The 17,268-nt window shown below is 34.9% G+C and overlaps 1 protein-coding gene across 2 annotated transcripts in view; it reads right to left on the bottom strand.

Moving 5' to 3' along the window:
- Nucleotides 1-17,268, bottom strand: part of LOC126974524 (uncharacterized) — a 103,864-nt gene that overhangs the window by 6,599 nt on the left and 79,997 nt on the right. The window contains exons 8-15 of one of the 2 annotated variants that reach the window (XM_050822035.1): nucleotides 14,250-14,357; nucleotides 7,557-7,804; nucleotides 4,426-4,645; nucleotides 2,467-2,528; nucleotides 1,920-2,393; nucleotides 1,111-1,513; nucleotides 926-1,028; nucleotides 285-806 (exon numbers count right to left, since the gene is read on the bottom strand). In XM_050822035.1, coding sequence (XP_050677992.1) covers nucleotides 285-806; nucleotides 926-1,028; nucleotides 1,111-1,513; nucleotides 1,920-2,393; nucleotides 2,467-2,528; nucleotides 4,426-4,645; nucleotides 7,557-7,804; nucleotides 14,250-14,357 — 2,140 coding nt within the window. Of the gene's footprint in view, nucleotides 1-284; nucleotides 807-925; nucleotides 1,029-1,110; nucleotides 1,525-1,919; nucleotides 2,394-2,466; nucleotides 2,529-4,425; nucleotides 4,646-7,556; nucleotides 7,805-14,249; nucleotides 14,358-17,268 lie in introns of those variants that run through there. The other variant, XM_050822036.1, reaches the window with a different exon arrangement.

The raw sequence follows: 17,268 nt of genomic DNA, 5'->3' as shown, positions 1-17,268 counted from the left end.
GCCAAAGGAAGCTCATTCCGCAGCTTTGTAGTACGCGGAAGGAAGCTCCTTGAAAACCGCACTGTGGAGGGCCGTCACACATCCAGATGGCGAGTCGTGCGAAGGTGACAATCGGCGGCAGGAATCAGGTGAAACAGCTTTTTGGAACACTCCCCGTGATAAATGCGATAGAAGACACACAATGAAGCGACGTCTCTACGCAACGCCAAGTGATGCAGCCGTTGACAGAGCTATCTCGTGAATTCAGCATTGATTTATAGTAGATAGAAAAATTAAATTGTTACCTATCCGCAGGTCGCAGATCGCTTGCTGAATTTGTACCCTCTCGTCTCAACAACGGTGGAGACGCCAAGAATCTTTCTTTGGCCGCCTTTATTTTTGCCGCCCGTTCCGAAAGTCGTTCAGTTGTTGTAACAAGGCATTCCTGTGTTCTATCATCAACTGTTGATATTGATCTTCCAAAACCGATGTTATCTATTAACCTAGGTAGTGTTGAAACTGTCACCATGGAATGTTGTCTCATCACTAACGACTCTTTTTCAATTGTATTAACAATTCTCGGAACAATAGTTTCAACGCTTGGCGACGCTGACACTTGAAGGCTTTCCAACTGCAGGCTTGCTTCCTGTAAAATGTTAATTTGTGCTTGTTGAGGATGCAAAGCATTCGCACTGTGAGATTTTAGCACTCCATCTGCAGTCAGTTGAGTTGGTGCTGGACTAATTTCTGGCAAGATTTGTTCCCGCCGCGATAATTGACAAGCACTGGCAGATTTTTGTACTTCTCTTTCCAGGAATGGATTTTTTCTGAAATTAAAAATGTCACTTGGTCAAATAATTCGGATTAAATTTGTTTTGGGTTATTTTTATTTTTAATAATTTTTATGAATGTAAAGGGCGACCCGACCATATTCAGGTAAACCAACCTGATATTAACACCAGCCGGCATGTCGGGAGGTCGTCTCCGTTCAAGTTTTGGAGAACGCCACGATGGTGAAGTGGTTCCGCTGCTTGCGCCAGAAGGTGGACCTTAAAAGTATGAAAAAAGGAAATTTTAAATAAATTTCTATTAATTAGTACCATAATTATTATTTGAGAAGAATTGTATTACCTTCTTCATTAATTTTTTGGTTGTAACGTTGAATCATAATACGAATGGAGGGTGCAGTTTCTTTTGGTGGTAGTTTCCTTTGAGAAGGTGGTGAGACAGGAAGCGGTGGTCTAGACTTTGTCCTCAGTTCCTCATCTTGAACGTCTCCAGAGCTCTTTCCGGATTCTTTAGATGGTATTGATGACTTTGATTCCTTATGGTCTGGCTTTTTCGTGTTTGCATTATTTTGTTGTTCACTTCTTGCTCGAACAGCAGGTAAGTCTTCTACATCTAATGGAATAACTGCCCTCGGTATAGTTTCACCACTTCGCACAACAGGGGAGAAAATTTTTCGAGTTGTCTTAACTATTACTTCCGGTGTTATGTCGTGAACTTCTGATGCTTTCAATTTTAAAACAAATACCTGAAATTATCCTAAATTTTATTATCATAAAATTCTCCGACTAATGCAATTGATACTTCTTATACATAATGTTATTTGTGAACTGTGTTATATTTCCGAACGGTCGAACCCGCATATTATAGTCGATTCCGGAAACTGCTCTTGGCAACTTCTGCCAGCCATCTGTCGCGATACTAAGCATGAAAAATTGCTCCCTGGCCAATAGCGCACGATCGTGAGAAGACACCGCTACCCCCAGTTCAATGTTTGTTTTTGAGTTGAGGGTGCTAAAGGGTATATTTCAACACTTCTAACTAAAAGCTCTAGTCACGGACTCATTGTTATTCTATAGAGTTGATTTACAACTATTTATGCTTGTTATCAATTATAATGGATTTTTTTATATCACTATAGCTGAAACACTTACTTCACCCTCAGAATCGGAATGAATCGATGTCGGAGGAGTCCTAGGTCTTTCAGAAGGTCGGCGTGTCCTTTTCTTTCTTCTTGGTATTTCAACTGTAACTGTGTCTATATCTGGTTCAGTGTCACTCTCAGAAGGCTTAGACTGCTGCCTTTCTAAGCGAGCCCTAGATTTAGATTTCTTTTTACCGTTACCTTTATCGAATTCTTTACGTTTTTCTTCCTTTAGTCCATCATTGTCCTTACCATTTTTGTTTTCTTTCAAACTATCCAGTTGTTTCGTGCCTTTTGTGTTAAAATAGGAATAATTTGGTTCTATTTCCACGACGCTATCTTTCTCTTTGTCAGAACTAGCACTTTCTTTGTAACGTGAACCTCTCTCTATTTCTTTGATTGTTTGTCTTATAAACTTTGCGTCTTCTTCTAAACTTGTTTGCCGTGAAATTCTACGTCTCATCGATTTCTCCGTAGTTTTAATCTAAAAAGTAAAATTTTCAATAAAAAAGTACCTATGCTTTCTAAATGCGGAAAATTAATTGGATTATTGGTACCTGTTCACGGGTTGATTTGACTTTAGCTCCAGTTGAATAACTAGATGTTGCAGTATGGATATCTGGGAACCACAATGGTAGATTTTTAAATAAATTGGGAGACAACTAAGCGTACGGGTCTTCTGGTGGTAAGCATTCACAGCAGCAGAAAAAGAGACTTGGAAAAAATTCTCAATAGCTGCTGAAATTCCTAACCAGAGTTAATTGTCAAAATGCGGTTGAGACTTGTGTCTGATATGTAGTGATTTTCCATTTAAGTAGCTTTAAATTTACTTTGACATCAGCGAGAAAAGATTAATCTATATATATAAATTAATCGCTGTTCGTTAGTCTCGCTAAAACCTGAGAACGGCTGGACCGATTTGGTTAATTTTGGTCTTAAATTTATTTTAGAAGTCCAGAGAAGGTTTAAATAATCAAATTAAAATAATAGTTTAAAATTAATAACTAACTACAATTTCTATATCTTTTTAACTTTCTCAGGAGGTAAAAAATTAAGTTAATTTTAGGTAACTATAGTATCTAGATTAACAACAATTGTTAAATTATTATTTTTATGTAGATTGATAAATCTTAAGTTTTGTTACTAATTAAAATTCTGAACGCAAACAATAATATTTGAAATGTCAAATTTTAATTTGACAATTATTATATACTATATTTATAATATTACTTTAATATTTATAATATTAATATTAAACAAGAAATATAGTAATATTATAAATATACTATATTTATAATATTACTATATTTCTTGTTTTATTTTATGGTGCGGTTAGGTTCAGAAATTTAATTTTAATCTAGATATAGTTTGTTGTCAAATAATGTGACAACAAACTATATCTAGATTAAAATAAAATTTCTGAACCTAACCGCACCATAAAATAAAACAAGAAATATAGTTTATCAGAAAGCTTTAAATTGATTAACAGACTGTATCATAACTGTGTGTGTCTGTCAACATTAAATTGAAACTCTGTTTTGTAAGTAAGCAACATCGTGTGTAATTAATCGAAATTCATTCATACTGAGCATGTTTTATTTGTTTTAATAAAAAAAAGGATTCCTTTTTTTTTGTTTTAAGTTTTTTTGTACAAAATTTTAGATCTTTTTACTTATCGATTGAAGCAGTGCGAAGTCTGCCGGGTCAGCTAGTCTAGTAAAATTACGATCGCTGACTATAAAGTTCATATAATATAGCAATCACTTATTACAAGAGATAAAAGAATGTTAATATATTATATTGTATTATTTTAAACAACAGCCATCGGTGTCTTACTAACATTATGTAAATATTTTTCCTGTAGTTTATTATCAACAAAAGTAGGTATAATTTTAGTAATTACGTAGTTAAACATGAGTAGTCTTACAGATAAACCCGATAAAGGTTATATAATATACTAGCTGATGCCCGCGACTTCGTCCGCGTAGATAAAGGGTTTGTAAAAATAATAAGCAAGTTTCGAATTGAAGATTATCTCATGTCCTATTCCAGTTCCGGTTCCCGTTTTCGCTCCCGTTCCCAACATATTATATGAATCTTATTTTGGGGAATCATGGCAGGTGCAAGCATTTATATGATGAATATGGATGTTTGTTTCTGAGTCGTGGATCACGTGCTTATGTATGTTTAAGTATATTGTATTAAATATATCGTTGTCTTGCAACCCATAACACAGGCTATATGTCTAATTTGAGGCAAGATAATTTGTGTAAAAAGTGTGTCAATATTATATTATTCTTATTATTATATAGTTATAGGTCATTGACGTGAATTTAACAAATCCCGCGGGAACCATGGATATTTCCGGGATAAAATGTAGCTTTTCCCAAGCTCAAGCGCGCAAGTAATTCTGGCGTAAAAGCGTAACAAACAAACTTACATTCACATTTATAATTTTATTTGGGATACTTCAATAACTTGTCATTTAAAAGGCATCGAATAAATAAGATATTCACCAGCTCCATTTGGCTGCAAGACCGCTGTACCGGTGATAGCAGCTGAGGTCTCACACAGAAGCCTGGGCTCAGCTTGGTCATAGGTGTATACGGGCTTCTGTGGCGTGTGCCTCGGAGATACAGCCACCAGAGGCGCTGCTGTGCAGATCTCCTCAGCTTCCACTTCAACCAGCACTGCTTCACGTGGTTTCTTACCGTCGCACTCATCAGTCGCTTCCAACTGAAAATGACAATATTTGGAATGTGCCTTATGGTGGAAGAAAATAATACTATTCTTAAAGGTATTAATGGTTTTGTTATAGATTTAAAGTAAAGACTGAAAATACTAAGTACAAAGTAACAAAGTCAAATAATTGATGCGAACAAGTATGTGTTATTCAAGCGTCAAATGGGAGCTACTGAAAATCAGTGCTGTGACCAATTGTCACAGGTAACCTGAGTAACATCCCTTTTGACTTACACTGCCACACACCTGCTATATAATATGTTGGAAGAGTTATTTATTTATTCCTTGTAAAATATATTCTAGTTATATATATAATATATTCTAGTTAGTTTTAGCTGTTGTAATTTTTCTTTTTGAAGTAAAACTTCTTTAGGCGCGACTTGGGGGTTACTCAGAATTTTTTACCTACAAAAGTAAATTGAAATAATTTGCTAAGCCGTTATAATTTAATGGTTTTGAAAAATATTTCAAATTGCTCAGTAATATTTTTTTTAAATCTCCAAGTGTTTTTATTGTTTATTTATTACTACTATTGCAATAAATAATATATAAGTTTTCAGAAATTTTCTGACATTCGCTAATTTGATCTTGGTTTTTGTTTTTCGTTTCTATTATTAGGATAGGCAAACGGTTTGAGCATATACAGCTATATTTGTTAATACTCAATAACAACGTCATATTTATATGTGCTAATAACAATATATCCTTCAATTTTTTATTATTAGTTTTATTAATGAGTGAAAATTTTAAAATGTGCGAATGGACAATAAACTGAATTATATATAGAATAAACATAAATGTTATAATGAAAATAATAATCAATCAAATAAGATAGCGGAATCCCAGGAACATTTTACTCTTTCATATTGATAAATAAGAATAAAAGAGGAAACAAAGAACCTGATAATGACCTCACCTGTAAAAAGTTTAACGGCCTTACAAATAAAATTGTCATAAAGTTATAACTAAGCATAAACCAAGAATATGTAACATGTTTACAAATAGTTTGGTCGGAAGTATAACTTTCCCGCGTTTATTTGCTAGGCAGCTTGTCATCCGGAAAACTTCAGAATTATCATTGTATGGACAGTGTTGTCAACGATATTGTAAGCATTTTGCATTTTCTTTGTTTATCATCAGTTATAACTTTATACCAAGTTGATTTGTAAGGCCGAAAGTGTTTATATTCTGATGAATAATAATATCAAACTATAACATTTTATCATTCTTTGTAAAATATGCAAAATTTCACTTGATAAATAATGTTAATTATATTAGATATATATTAATAAAGGCTTTTTTTATTTTAGGTAGAGAAACTTTGCATGTAATGTTTCATGTCAAATAAAATATATTATTTTTATTTTTGCGACGAGAAGAAATGCTTACTAATTAGTTTCACATGATTTTATATGAGATGTAGTATAAATCTCGCCACGCCTGTGTGAACGCGATAAATTCAATGAAATGAGAGTCTAAGTAGTACAGGAGATTTTTACCGCACGTTTTTAACACGAATAAAAAAGACATTTACATGGCGGCTATTTTAGATTATTTCATCATGGTTTTAATTGCAATTTACCAAAACGTACTGAGAAAAAGTAAGCAAAACATGTCATTCTGACAGCCAGCCTCCTTCATCTAATAATTGAAAACCTATTCACCGTAAAAAAAATTAAACCTACCGGGGCTTCACTTATTTGGGGTTAGGTTTACTAATCACTAAGCTATCGGTTAGCTCAATATAAAAATACAGGACAGAATACGTCTTCATTCTAATTCTACGTCTCGTATGGATACGAGACCAAACAAAAATAATTGATGTGAAATATTATATTAAAAACCTTAAATAGAAAGGAAGTAGAAAGGATCTATTTATATTACAAAAAAAGTGCATACGAATACTGGCTAACATAAAAATAACAGACTTATGTCTACCCCATTTCAAAAAATTAAAAAAACCCTACCCTCCATATATATATTCGAAATATGCAAATTTGTTAAAAATAATCTACACAATTACACAAAGAAAGAAAATAAGCCCCGTCGATATCCCGAAAGATATATAAATAATATAAACCTCCCAAAATCAAACTAGTACTACATACATCGAGTCCTTATGTAATGTCTATAAAAATATATAATAATCTGCCAAACAAAATTCGAAGCATAAATGATGAAAATGAATTTATTAAAACACTGAAAAACTTTTTATTAGAAAAATGTTACTATGCCGTAAATGATTTTTTAAACGAGCCAAACTAAAATAAATAAAAATATGGGTCCCCCTACTACGGTCTGCTGTTCAGACCAAATTGCGACACCCAAACTGGGTATCCATAATATACTGCCTTGTATAATAATTATAGTATTAACTTCGAATGTTATATTTAAGGACTATTATTATGGAATTGCAATAAATTGAAATTGAAATGGACTGGCAACATGATCAGGAACAAAAAATCTCAAGATCAGGTCTAAAAATATTACAGAATGATATCCAAGACAACATAAAAGCAAAAAAGGCAGACCACGTCTTAGATGACATAAAAAAGTAGCAGGTGCAACCTGGTCGAGAAAAGCGACAGGCCGATCACAATGGAAAAGTTTGGGAGAGGCCTATGCCGAAAGGCATGACATCCAATAATTACCGATGTAAATAGTAATAACCTACAAATAAAAATAAATATAAATAGAATTTTAATATACTTAGGTTAGATTAGAATAATTATGTAAGAAACATTGTACATAATAATTAAGGATTGTAAATAGAGGCTTTAAGGTATTGGGCTTCAATCCGGCATTACTATAGTTTCTTTCTCTGTATTCGAATGGCAACAACAGAAAAGCAAATTCATGAAAATATGATTGAAAATTCAAGCCAATATAGAGACAGTGAGCTCACCAATCTCTCTCGCTCGAGTTCCGCATCTAAGTCATCAGCATCGTTGACGCTGAGGCTGGAGACATGCACACGACTGACTCCCCCCACGGGCCCCACGCTGCCGTCGCTCTGGGTCCTGGTGAGCGCGGGCAGGTTGGGCCCAGGCGCGGCGCGGGCAGCTCGCAGGAGTGCCGACGTGGATGCCTCCGGGGCGATCCCGCGGGACTTCTCCCACTCATGCAGCTTCCGAGTGAATGACCGGGATATTCCTAAACAGAGAAGTACGTATTCTGTGAACCCCGTTTCGAATTCTCCAGTGGGAGGCCCATTTGCACAGAATGCCGGCTAGATTATGGGTTTCAATAGACGGAGAAATCTAACAGGGAAGTTCTTTACAAATTATAATGAGGCCACCATTTTGAAGAATTGGCTATTAGACTTAGTTCTGCAGCATACGCGGTTAAAAAGATTGGACAATTAACTGACATAGATACGGCGCAACTAGTTTTACCAGTGGGAGGCTCCTTTTTTATGCAAAAGGATGCCAGCTAGATTATGGGTGCCACAACGGCACCTATTTCTATACAAATGATTTAAGTCTTCTTTAGTGTTAATTCCGCCAATATTTGTTTCTAAAACAATTCGACACGTGTTTCGCCTCTACACGAGGCATCCTCAGGACGTGTTGTCTCGCCAAAATCTGGCAAGAGACTCAACTCAACGGCGCCTATTTTTGCCGTGAAGCAGTACCTAATGTGTAAACATTATTGTGTTTCATTCTGAATTATTGGGTGAAGGATTAAATTCCTACTTGAACATTCATTGAAGTTTATTATCAGCGGAACTAGGCGCTTGTGTCGATTTGAAGCATTCGCACTATGAATTGCCAAGAGTGTAATAAAAAGATAGACCGTGGATGCCTTTTAAATTGTTCCTCGTGCAAGGGTCCACACCACTTTTCCTGTATGAATATTGATTCAGCAAAATTCAAAGATCATCGTCAAGAACTGAACCGGACTGTTAAATGTGGCAAATGCAAACGTCATTCGTTGACAGATACGCCTGCTCTGAACTCAACATCTTTAAACATTGACACAAATGTCAATAAAGCTAACCCAGTATTGCAGTCTCCTAACAACCAAGATCATTTCGTAACAGAAAACCGTCTTCGTGACATTCTCAGACAGGAAGTGTCACAAATAATTAAACAGCAAGTTGCCGAACAACTGAAGGACATCAAAACACAGGTGAGAAGTTACCAAGATTCCTTTGAGTTCTTCAATAAGCAATACGAAGATCTCAAAAAATCGTTGGACGAAAAAAATGAAGTCATAAAATATCTTCAAACGGACAATCAAAAACTACAAAGTTCCGTTAAAGATTTGACAACTAGGTTGAGCAACGTCGAACAACTCATGCGCGAATCTAACGTTGAAATAAACGGGCTCCCTGAACATCGATCCGAAAATCTGTCTACAACTCTTATAAGCCTTGCTGAAGCTGTTGGATGCTCTATTGGAGATGCTGATATTCAACATGTTACTCGCGTGGCTAAATTGGACAGAGAAAGTACAAGGCCCCGAGCTGTAATAGCAAAACTACGAAGTGCTCGTCAACGTGATACCCTCTTAGCCGCAGTCACAAAGTTCAATAAAAATAAAAAGGCTCATGAAAAGCTAAACTCTGGCCATTTCCGTGTTTCTGGAAGTGCTCCTCTTGCCCCAATCTACGTTAGCGAACATCTTACCCCAGCAAATAAGTCTTTACATGCAGCTGCTCGAACAACGGCTAAAGTCTCGGGCTATAAGTATGTATGGGTTCGTAACGGGCGAATCTATATGAGAAAAGACGAAACGTGCTCCTGCATTCTAATCCGCAGTCATGACACTCTCAAGTCAATTACTTAGGAACTATATGTATTTTAAGTTTTAGATTTAAATGCGACTCAGTTTTCCATTTCCAAATTCGATTCTGTTGACATATATTATCAGAACGTAAGAGGTATACGTACAAAAACCAATGAAATATATAAAAATATTCTTCAAAATGAATTAAAATTATAATTTTTACCGAAACATGGTTAAACAATCAAATATTTGATAACTAATTCATTGATGGTCGTTATGTGGTCTACCGCCGTGATCGCCATACTTCCAGTAATAGCAAGTTGGATGGCGGAGGAGTTATGATAGCAGTAATGAAAGACATAACTTCAGCACGTATCAGTCATTATGAAAGCGAATGTGAAGATCTATGGATAACTATAGAGTTGAATCTGAATAACATCCTTAAAAAAATAACAATTTGTGCTGTCTATTTACCTCCACCTGTCAAACTTCACACTCAAGCTGCTTTTATTAATAACGCTAACTCTGTCATCGATCATACAGAAGAATTAATTATAATTGGAGATTTTAATCAGAGCTCAATTATCTGGTCACCCGTAAACAACAGTACATACACTCTACCATCATACCACCACAATCCCTTAAGTTATAATTTGATTGATTTTATCTCTACTAATAATTTATACCAAATCAATAATATTCAAAACGCAAACGGCAATATATTAGACTTAGTACTTTGCAGTTTCAACTCTGTAAATATAAGTAAACCATTACAATTATTGTCTAAATTAGATCCGTATCATCCTAATCTCGTTTTAAATCTAAGTTTTCCCAACCTTACCTTCCTTAAACCTAAGCCCCGTAGCGATTATAATTATCGAGCTATCCATGGCAGGACCAACTAAAAGAAAAACATGTAAATGAAATGGTTTCTGTCCTATATAACAAGTTGTGGAAAACTATATCAAAATATGTACCAAAGCGCAAGGTGAAAACTTCCAGATATCCTCACTGGTATACTGGACAACTAATAAAAATACTTTCGGAAAAAAATAAAGTCCGTGCAAAATATAAAAAATATAGAAACCCGCGGGATCGACTGGAATTTGAAATCCTCCGGGATCGGTGTCACTCCTTACATGATCATTGTTTGTCTGTTTATAGAAACAATATTGAGGACAATATAACAAAAGATCCAAAGGCGTTTTGGCGATACATTAAGGATAAAAAGAAAAATAAATGTAAACTACCTGACAGAATGACTAAAGACGACTCCGTGGCAAATACCGGCCCTGAAATAGCTAACCTTTTTGCCTCCCACTTTTATTCAGTGTACTCTAATATAAAGACTTCTACACACAATCACCCATCACAAATACTATCAGACACACTCATCAATTGTATTTATATAACAGAAACAGATATTATTAAAAAAATCAAAAAAATAAATATTTTTAAAGCTAGCGGCCCTGACGATATCCACCCATTTTTCATTAATAAATGTAGTACTGTTCTCTCTTTTCCTCTGTTTCTAATTTTTAACAAATCATTACAAGATGGCATATTCCCGGAAGTATGGAAAGAAAGCAAAATAGTGCCTATATTTAAAAAGGGCGACTTATCGAAAGTAGAAAATTACCGGCCAATTGCAATACTATCTTGCCTTGCCAAGCTCTTTGAATCTCTTGTTACTCCTACCATAACTAGGCATATCAGTGCCACTATTTCAAATAACCAACACGGGTTTTTCAACGGAAGATCTGTCCAAACAAATTTAGTTTCCTACGGTTCCAATATTTGCAGTGACATAGATAAGGGCCATGAAGTACACAGTATCTATACACATTTTAAAAGCGCATTTGACAAAGTTGACCACAATTTGCTTACACTGAAATTAAAAACCGCCGGTGTATGTGGTTCACTTCTTAACTGGCTTATATCTTATTTAGGAATGAGATCCCAAATAGTGATGACCAACGGTTATAAGTCACATACTTACTATGCAACCTCTGGTGTGCCACAAGGATCCCACCTTGCACCAATCTTATTCTTGTTATTTATCAACGATATTAGTTCAGTAATACTCCACTCCAAGTTCTCTATATTTGCGGACGATTTGAAGCTTTATGTAACCGCATCCCCTGTCTCCTGTGCACAACTACAAGCCGATTTAAATAGAATATGGACATGGTGTAACACTAACAATATGTATTTAAATATCAGCAAGTGCTTCCTTATAAAATTTACCCGCAAAAAGAAACCATCGATTTTGTTTACACGTTAAATAATACAGAGATACAAGAAGTAAGTGAAATCCGTGATTTAGGTGTTCTTATCGATAATAAACTCACATTCAATTCGCACATAGACTCAGTCGTTAAAAAATCTACGCAGATGCTTGGCTTTATGAGACGCAACACCAATAAATTCCGTCGTGTAAAAACCAAAATACTACTGTTTAATGCTCTGGTACGAACCCATATTGAATACGCAAGTGTTGTTTGGAATCCTTTCTACAGTTTGCAGTCGCAACGCATTGAATCAATACAGCGGTCTTTTTCGAGACATATAGCTTTTTCAACACCTGGAATATCTTATAGATGCCCTTATACCCAACGCCTCGACTTCTTTAAACTTCATTCACTAAAATCTCGTCGCAGCTACCTAGATTTATTATTTCTGCACAAAATAGTTAATAATAAAATAAATAATTCTGACCTTCAAGAATGCATATCCCTCTCAGTACCCTTTAAATACCCAAGACAGACGATATCCAAGATCTTTCACATTCCTTACTGCAGAACAAACATTGGACTCAACGCCCCCATCGTCAGGCTTTGTAGATTATACAACGAAGTTAACTCAAAAAATTCAGAAATCGATATTTTCAACGATAATTCAAAAAAGTTTGTAAAAATTCTCGCACATCAAGCTAACCTGTGTTTTTTTTTTCCAAGTAGTATGTACCTATATCCTCTTCATTATAAAACCATATAAATTATATCCTTACTTTATATATATTTTAGTACTTAGACATTTTTGACAGTATAAATCACACTGTTCACTTTTACCATTGAACGATGTGTTCATCTTTAATTGTTACATATATCAGAATAATTGTACCTAGCATAAGTTTATATAAGTGTGTAATATATGTAATGTTGATGATCCAAATAAATAAATAAATAAAAAGAGCACCCTAGCTAGTAAAATTACTAGGCAAATGAGACTTAATATCTTATGTCTCAAGGAGACGAGCACAATTCTAGTGCCACTCAGGATTTTTGGATTTTTCAAGAATCCTGAGCGGCACTGCATTGTATTATCAGCTGAACGTCCTGCTCGTCTTGTCTTATTGTCATAAAAAATATATGAACGTCGCTTTGTTATGTGTGTTGTGTTTTATCCTGTATCTATTTTATCAAGAGGATTCTTCCAAAGAGCTGACTGAACTGTTTCCTGTCTTCGATATCCAAAATCACACGATATAACAAAATATAACCTTCAAGGTTTTCAAGCAACTTTGTGTCAGTTGAATCCAGGATGATATTTCGTATAGGGTACCTTAAAAATGCGCGTAGAATCATCGCACCTGGATATCTAAATAAGAATGTACACACAGGTGCGTTAGACATATCGCCTCACCAACCTCGCCCTTTCGATCGGTAGTGATTTAGTATTATCGGATCGGCGGCCATAAAACAACGCGTAAATATTAAGGTGTATTTCCGTAATCTGCGGTAACTCTTCGACAACCTTCAACTATACCAAAGTGTTAGATTTGATTGGGAAGGCATTTTTAGAATTTGGCAGAAAATTATAATAATATTGCTGTTTATATCTAGTCTGTATATCTTCTCGTCCCAAATACCACAGTGCCCGAAAACGTAGGTTTTCAACCAGTGTGTGTTGCCAGTGATGACCTACGGTACGTAGACGTGGTTGCTAATTATGGGCCTGATGAGAAATAGTCATACTCATGGTTGCTCAGAGGGCAATGGAGAGGGCTATGCTCGGAGCTTCCCTAAGAGGTCGAATTAGAATCTAGTCAAGATCGCCGGAATACGTTAGATGAAGACGGCGCAGTATATATTTAATTTTAATAAACAGTCACTGTAAAGGGTATATTTTACCAATCTCATCAGTAATCATCTGTTTATTATATGCAATGTGGGTAGATTGATATTTATTAGTTGTAAGTATCTGTAATGTATTGTGTATGTATAGTTAAAGTAAGTGGATGCAAGTATACATGAGATCATGTGTGATCATGCGGAACTCTCTAAGAAAAAAGCGTTTCAATCGATTGTATGAAACGTGCGGTCATTGATAGCTTGACAGATGACAGCTATAATCATGTAAAAACCGGAGATAGCCGAAATCCAGTACGTTTTATGGCTGTTTTCAATAACCTAACTATCCTTAGTTTAACTTACTAGAGATATACAAATCTATCCTTTTACGCTTACTTACATTTAAATAACCTATTGACAGATAGCATTGGACTATAACTATATTGGACATAACTATAGATAGATAAGATCTTGTCATTAAACGGTGACAGCAATGTATCCGTAAGAACTAAACTAAGCATAGATATGTTATCGAAAAAGGCCGTTAGACAACATTCCGGTTTCAAATTTAGCCGGATTATAATTCGTCGCCAATAATCACACTAAAATTACTACTATTTCAAACTTATGTCAAATGACTGCACGTTCCATACTAAACTAAATTTCAATTTTTCTTATTACGTAGTATTTACATCCTCTTTGGAGATTAGTCACAATATAGCTCCTACATAGGAACGGTTGACTTTCATATACCCCGAACCATCATACCCCATGCCAACCATTAAAAGCTTTACCGTGAAATTTGAAAAGTCCAGTGGAAGTTTGAACTCGTACTTCGTCAGGCTTCGCATGGTCTTCCCAAGCTGGCACCGAGTTTGTTTCTTTCATACGCTGCCACTCATCTGAAAAATTATATTTAAATTGAGTAAGTTGGTATATCTTTATTTAGAACAAGCACTACAAAACAGGTTGAAAATTTACAAAATATAATAACAAATAATATGAACTAAATTTGAAATACTTTTATAAATAATAACGAATATCCTACTAATATTATAAATGTGAAAGTTTGTATGTCTGGATGTATGTTTGAACTTCTTTAACGCAAAATCTACTGAATAGATTTTGATGAAACTTTACAATAATATAGCTTACACACCAGAATAACAAATAGGCTATAATTTATAAAACTATAGTGTGAATTATACAAAATATTTATATTTTTCTTTTAAGAAGTGTGATTGTAACTAATGAATACAACTAGCGCCATCTCTTATCAACTAGCAAGCACAAGATCAATACAATTTATATGGCAAAACAACGTTTGCCGGGTCAGCTAGTAATAATATATATGCCTAATCTTATTAAAATTAATATCCATCAAGAACCAAAGAAAAACTAAAGTAAGACTTATTCTAGATCAACATAATAAACTGGTATTAATAAGCAGTGTATTGTCCCAATACCTTAGATCACTTATACGCCTAGATAGACTATGACAGCTGTGAAAACATCGCAAAAAATTTACTTTACAACTAGCCTCTATTTTTAGCAATTTACGCTTTCAATTCACTAAGACAAAGTTTCATACTGACCGCGAGTGTAGGTAGGACATGTATAGCCTGTCACGCACACTAAACTAACATTCCTGGCCTCTTTTTATCAGTCTATCTAGACGTACAAATTATCTTTTTTTATGACAATAAGAGACGAGACGAGCAGGACGTTCAATTGATGGAAATCGATACGCCCTGCCCATTACAATTCAGTGCCGCTCAGGAGGTCTACACGCAAAATCGACAACGATATATTCGGAACGATGCGATAATTCTCCGAATATATCGCACTTACCCTACTCGAACAAATGTTTGTATTCCGTATCGTTTATTGTAACAACATCGTAACCATAGACCACGGACGAGTAAAAAAATAAGGACTCCGTGTCACCTTACATAACAGTGAGGCACCAAAACAAGCCGGTAAACGTGTAAATACATAGCCCCACGCATACACTTACACTAATACAAGCCGATCGGCCGCCATTATGAGATTTGCCATCGTCTGTGACAGATCAGTTTGCGTCGCAATAAAATATTTTCAAAATGCCGTCGTGGGTTGTGAAATAATGTAAAAACAATAATATAAAAGTATTTGTGGATATATCATTATTTGAGGGAGAAAAAAATGTGTAACTAGTATCCCCCGTAACCGCACACACACTAACATAAAGGTGCTTCACTTGCTAATATCACGGCGCGGAGTCCTTCTTTTTTAATAGTCCGTGCCATAGACTAATATTTTGATTTTTTTACGATAACATCATAAAAAAATCAGTGAATGAATGAATGGAGTGAATGAATTATACGCAAACCTATAAAAACTAAATATTATCTGTTCCTTAGATTAATAACGCTTAGAACGTGAGTAGGCACAAGCGAAATGAAGCAGTTTCAATGTGGTCGTTTATGACTACATACGTTTCCCGCCGCGTCAGTGTCATTCTGTCAACTTCCTGGACAATCAGTGCGCGAAATTTAATTGAAAAATTACTAACTGTGCAGTGAAAGGGTGTCACAAAGCGTCTTATAATAAAAATTATGATAAGAAAATCACATTGTACACCTAAATACTATTTCACAACTATTAATTTAAGCCAATACATTCGTCAAAAGAGCAACATATTTTGTAAACAAAACAGACGCCATTAAAAAAATATGTTGCCAGCTATGAAAGTACTATATACCCCGAGTTCCTCCGCTGGGATAGTTTTTTGTGTTTATTGGTAGATATTCATAGGAGGCTAAAATGTACGACGCTACACGATGTTATAAGTATTCAAAGTCAAAGTCAAATTATCATAATTCAATTAAAATAAGTGCTTTGAGTAGTCACTATAAATGTTTTTTTAAATTACTGAATTTACCATATGTTTGGAAAAAGTTGAGCTCGTGAGAACATTAACGGCCTCTCTTTTTAACCAACTTGAAAAAAGGAGGAGGTTCTCAATATGTCGGTATGTTTTTGAAGTGAAACTTCTTTATCGACGTATGAGAGAATGTTTTTGTTGTAATCATAATTTTGCACGGCGGCCATCTTGGATTTCAAAAATAATTCCAAATTCGTTCTCTGCACCCTTGAGAACCTCGGATACGATACCCATATTGTTAAAATCATAATTTTGCACGGCGGCCATCTTGGATTTCAAAAATTATTCCAAATTCGTTCTCTGCACCCTAGAAAACTTCGGATATAGCTGGGAACGGCGCTTCTATCGTCTCGGTTTTTCGTTTCATCGAGTTTCAAAAAACAACGATTCTAAAGAACTATAGACACTTCAAAAATTGTTGCAACAATAATTAAATACGTGATGTACCTATTAAATTCTTAATTTATATTTTATTTCTTCTTTCTTTATTACATATAATCTAGTATTTCTTACAATTTACTGATTTAGGGAAAAGTCTATTCACTTGCAACATTATTTGGCTGTTTGTGTGCGTGACGCTGACGCACTGACGCACTGACGCACTTAAATTATAATGTTACTTCTATATTGACAGGAACTATGAATGAAACTATCGTTCTGAGCGTTATTATTCTATGATCTGTGATATGTCGCTGTTTTGTGTCAAAAGTCAAAACATAGCTTAGGCGCTAAGGACCATACTAGACTCTGCACCCCCAATATTTAATTTAATTATAAACATTTACAAAAAATTTGAATCTTAAAAAATATGTAATGAATATAATATGACTATTTAAAATTGAATAAATAATACAAAATATGCGGATAAGAAAATGTAAAAAAAAAGT

Source organism: Leptidea sinapis, chromosome 32, assembly GCF_905404315.1.
Source record: "Leptidea sinapis chromosome 32, ilLepSina1.1, whole genome shotgun sequence".
Lineage (NCBI taxonomy): Eukaryota > Metazoa > Arthropoda > Insecta > Lepidoptera > Pieridae > Leptidea > Leptidea sinapis.
This window is presented reverse-complemented; position numbering and strand designations above follow the sequence as displayed.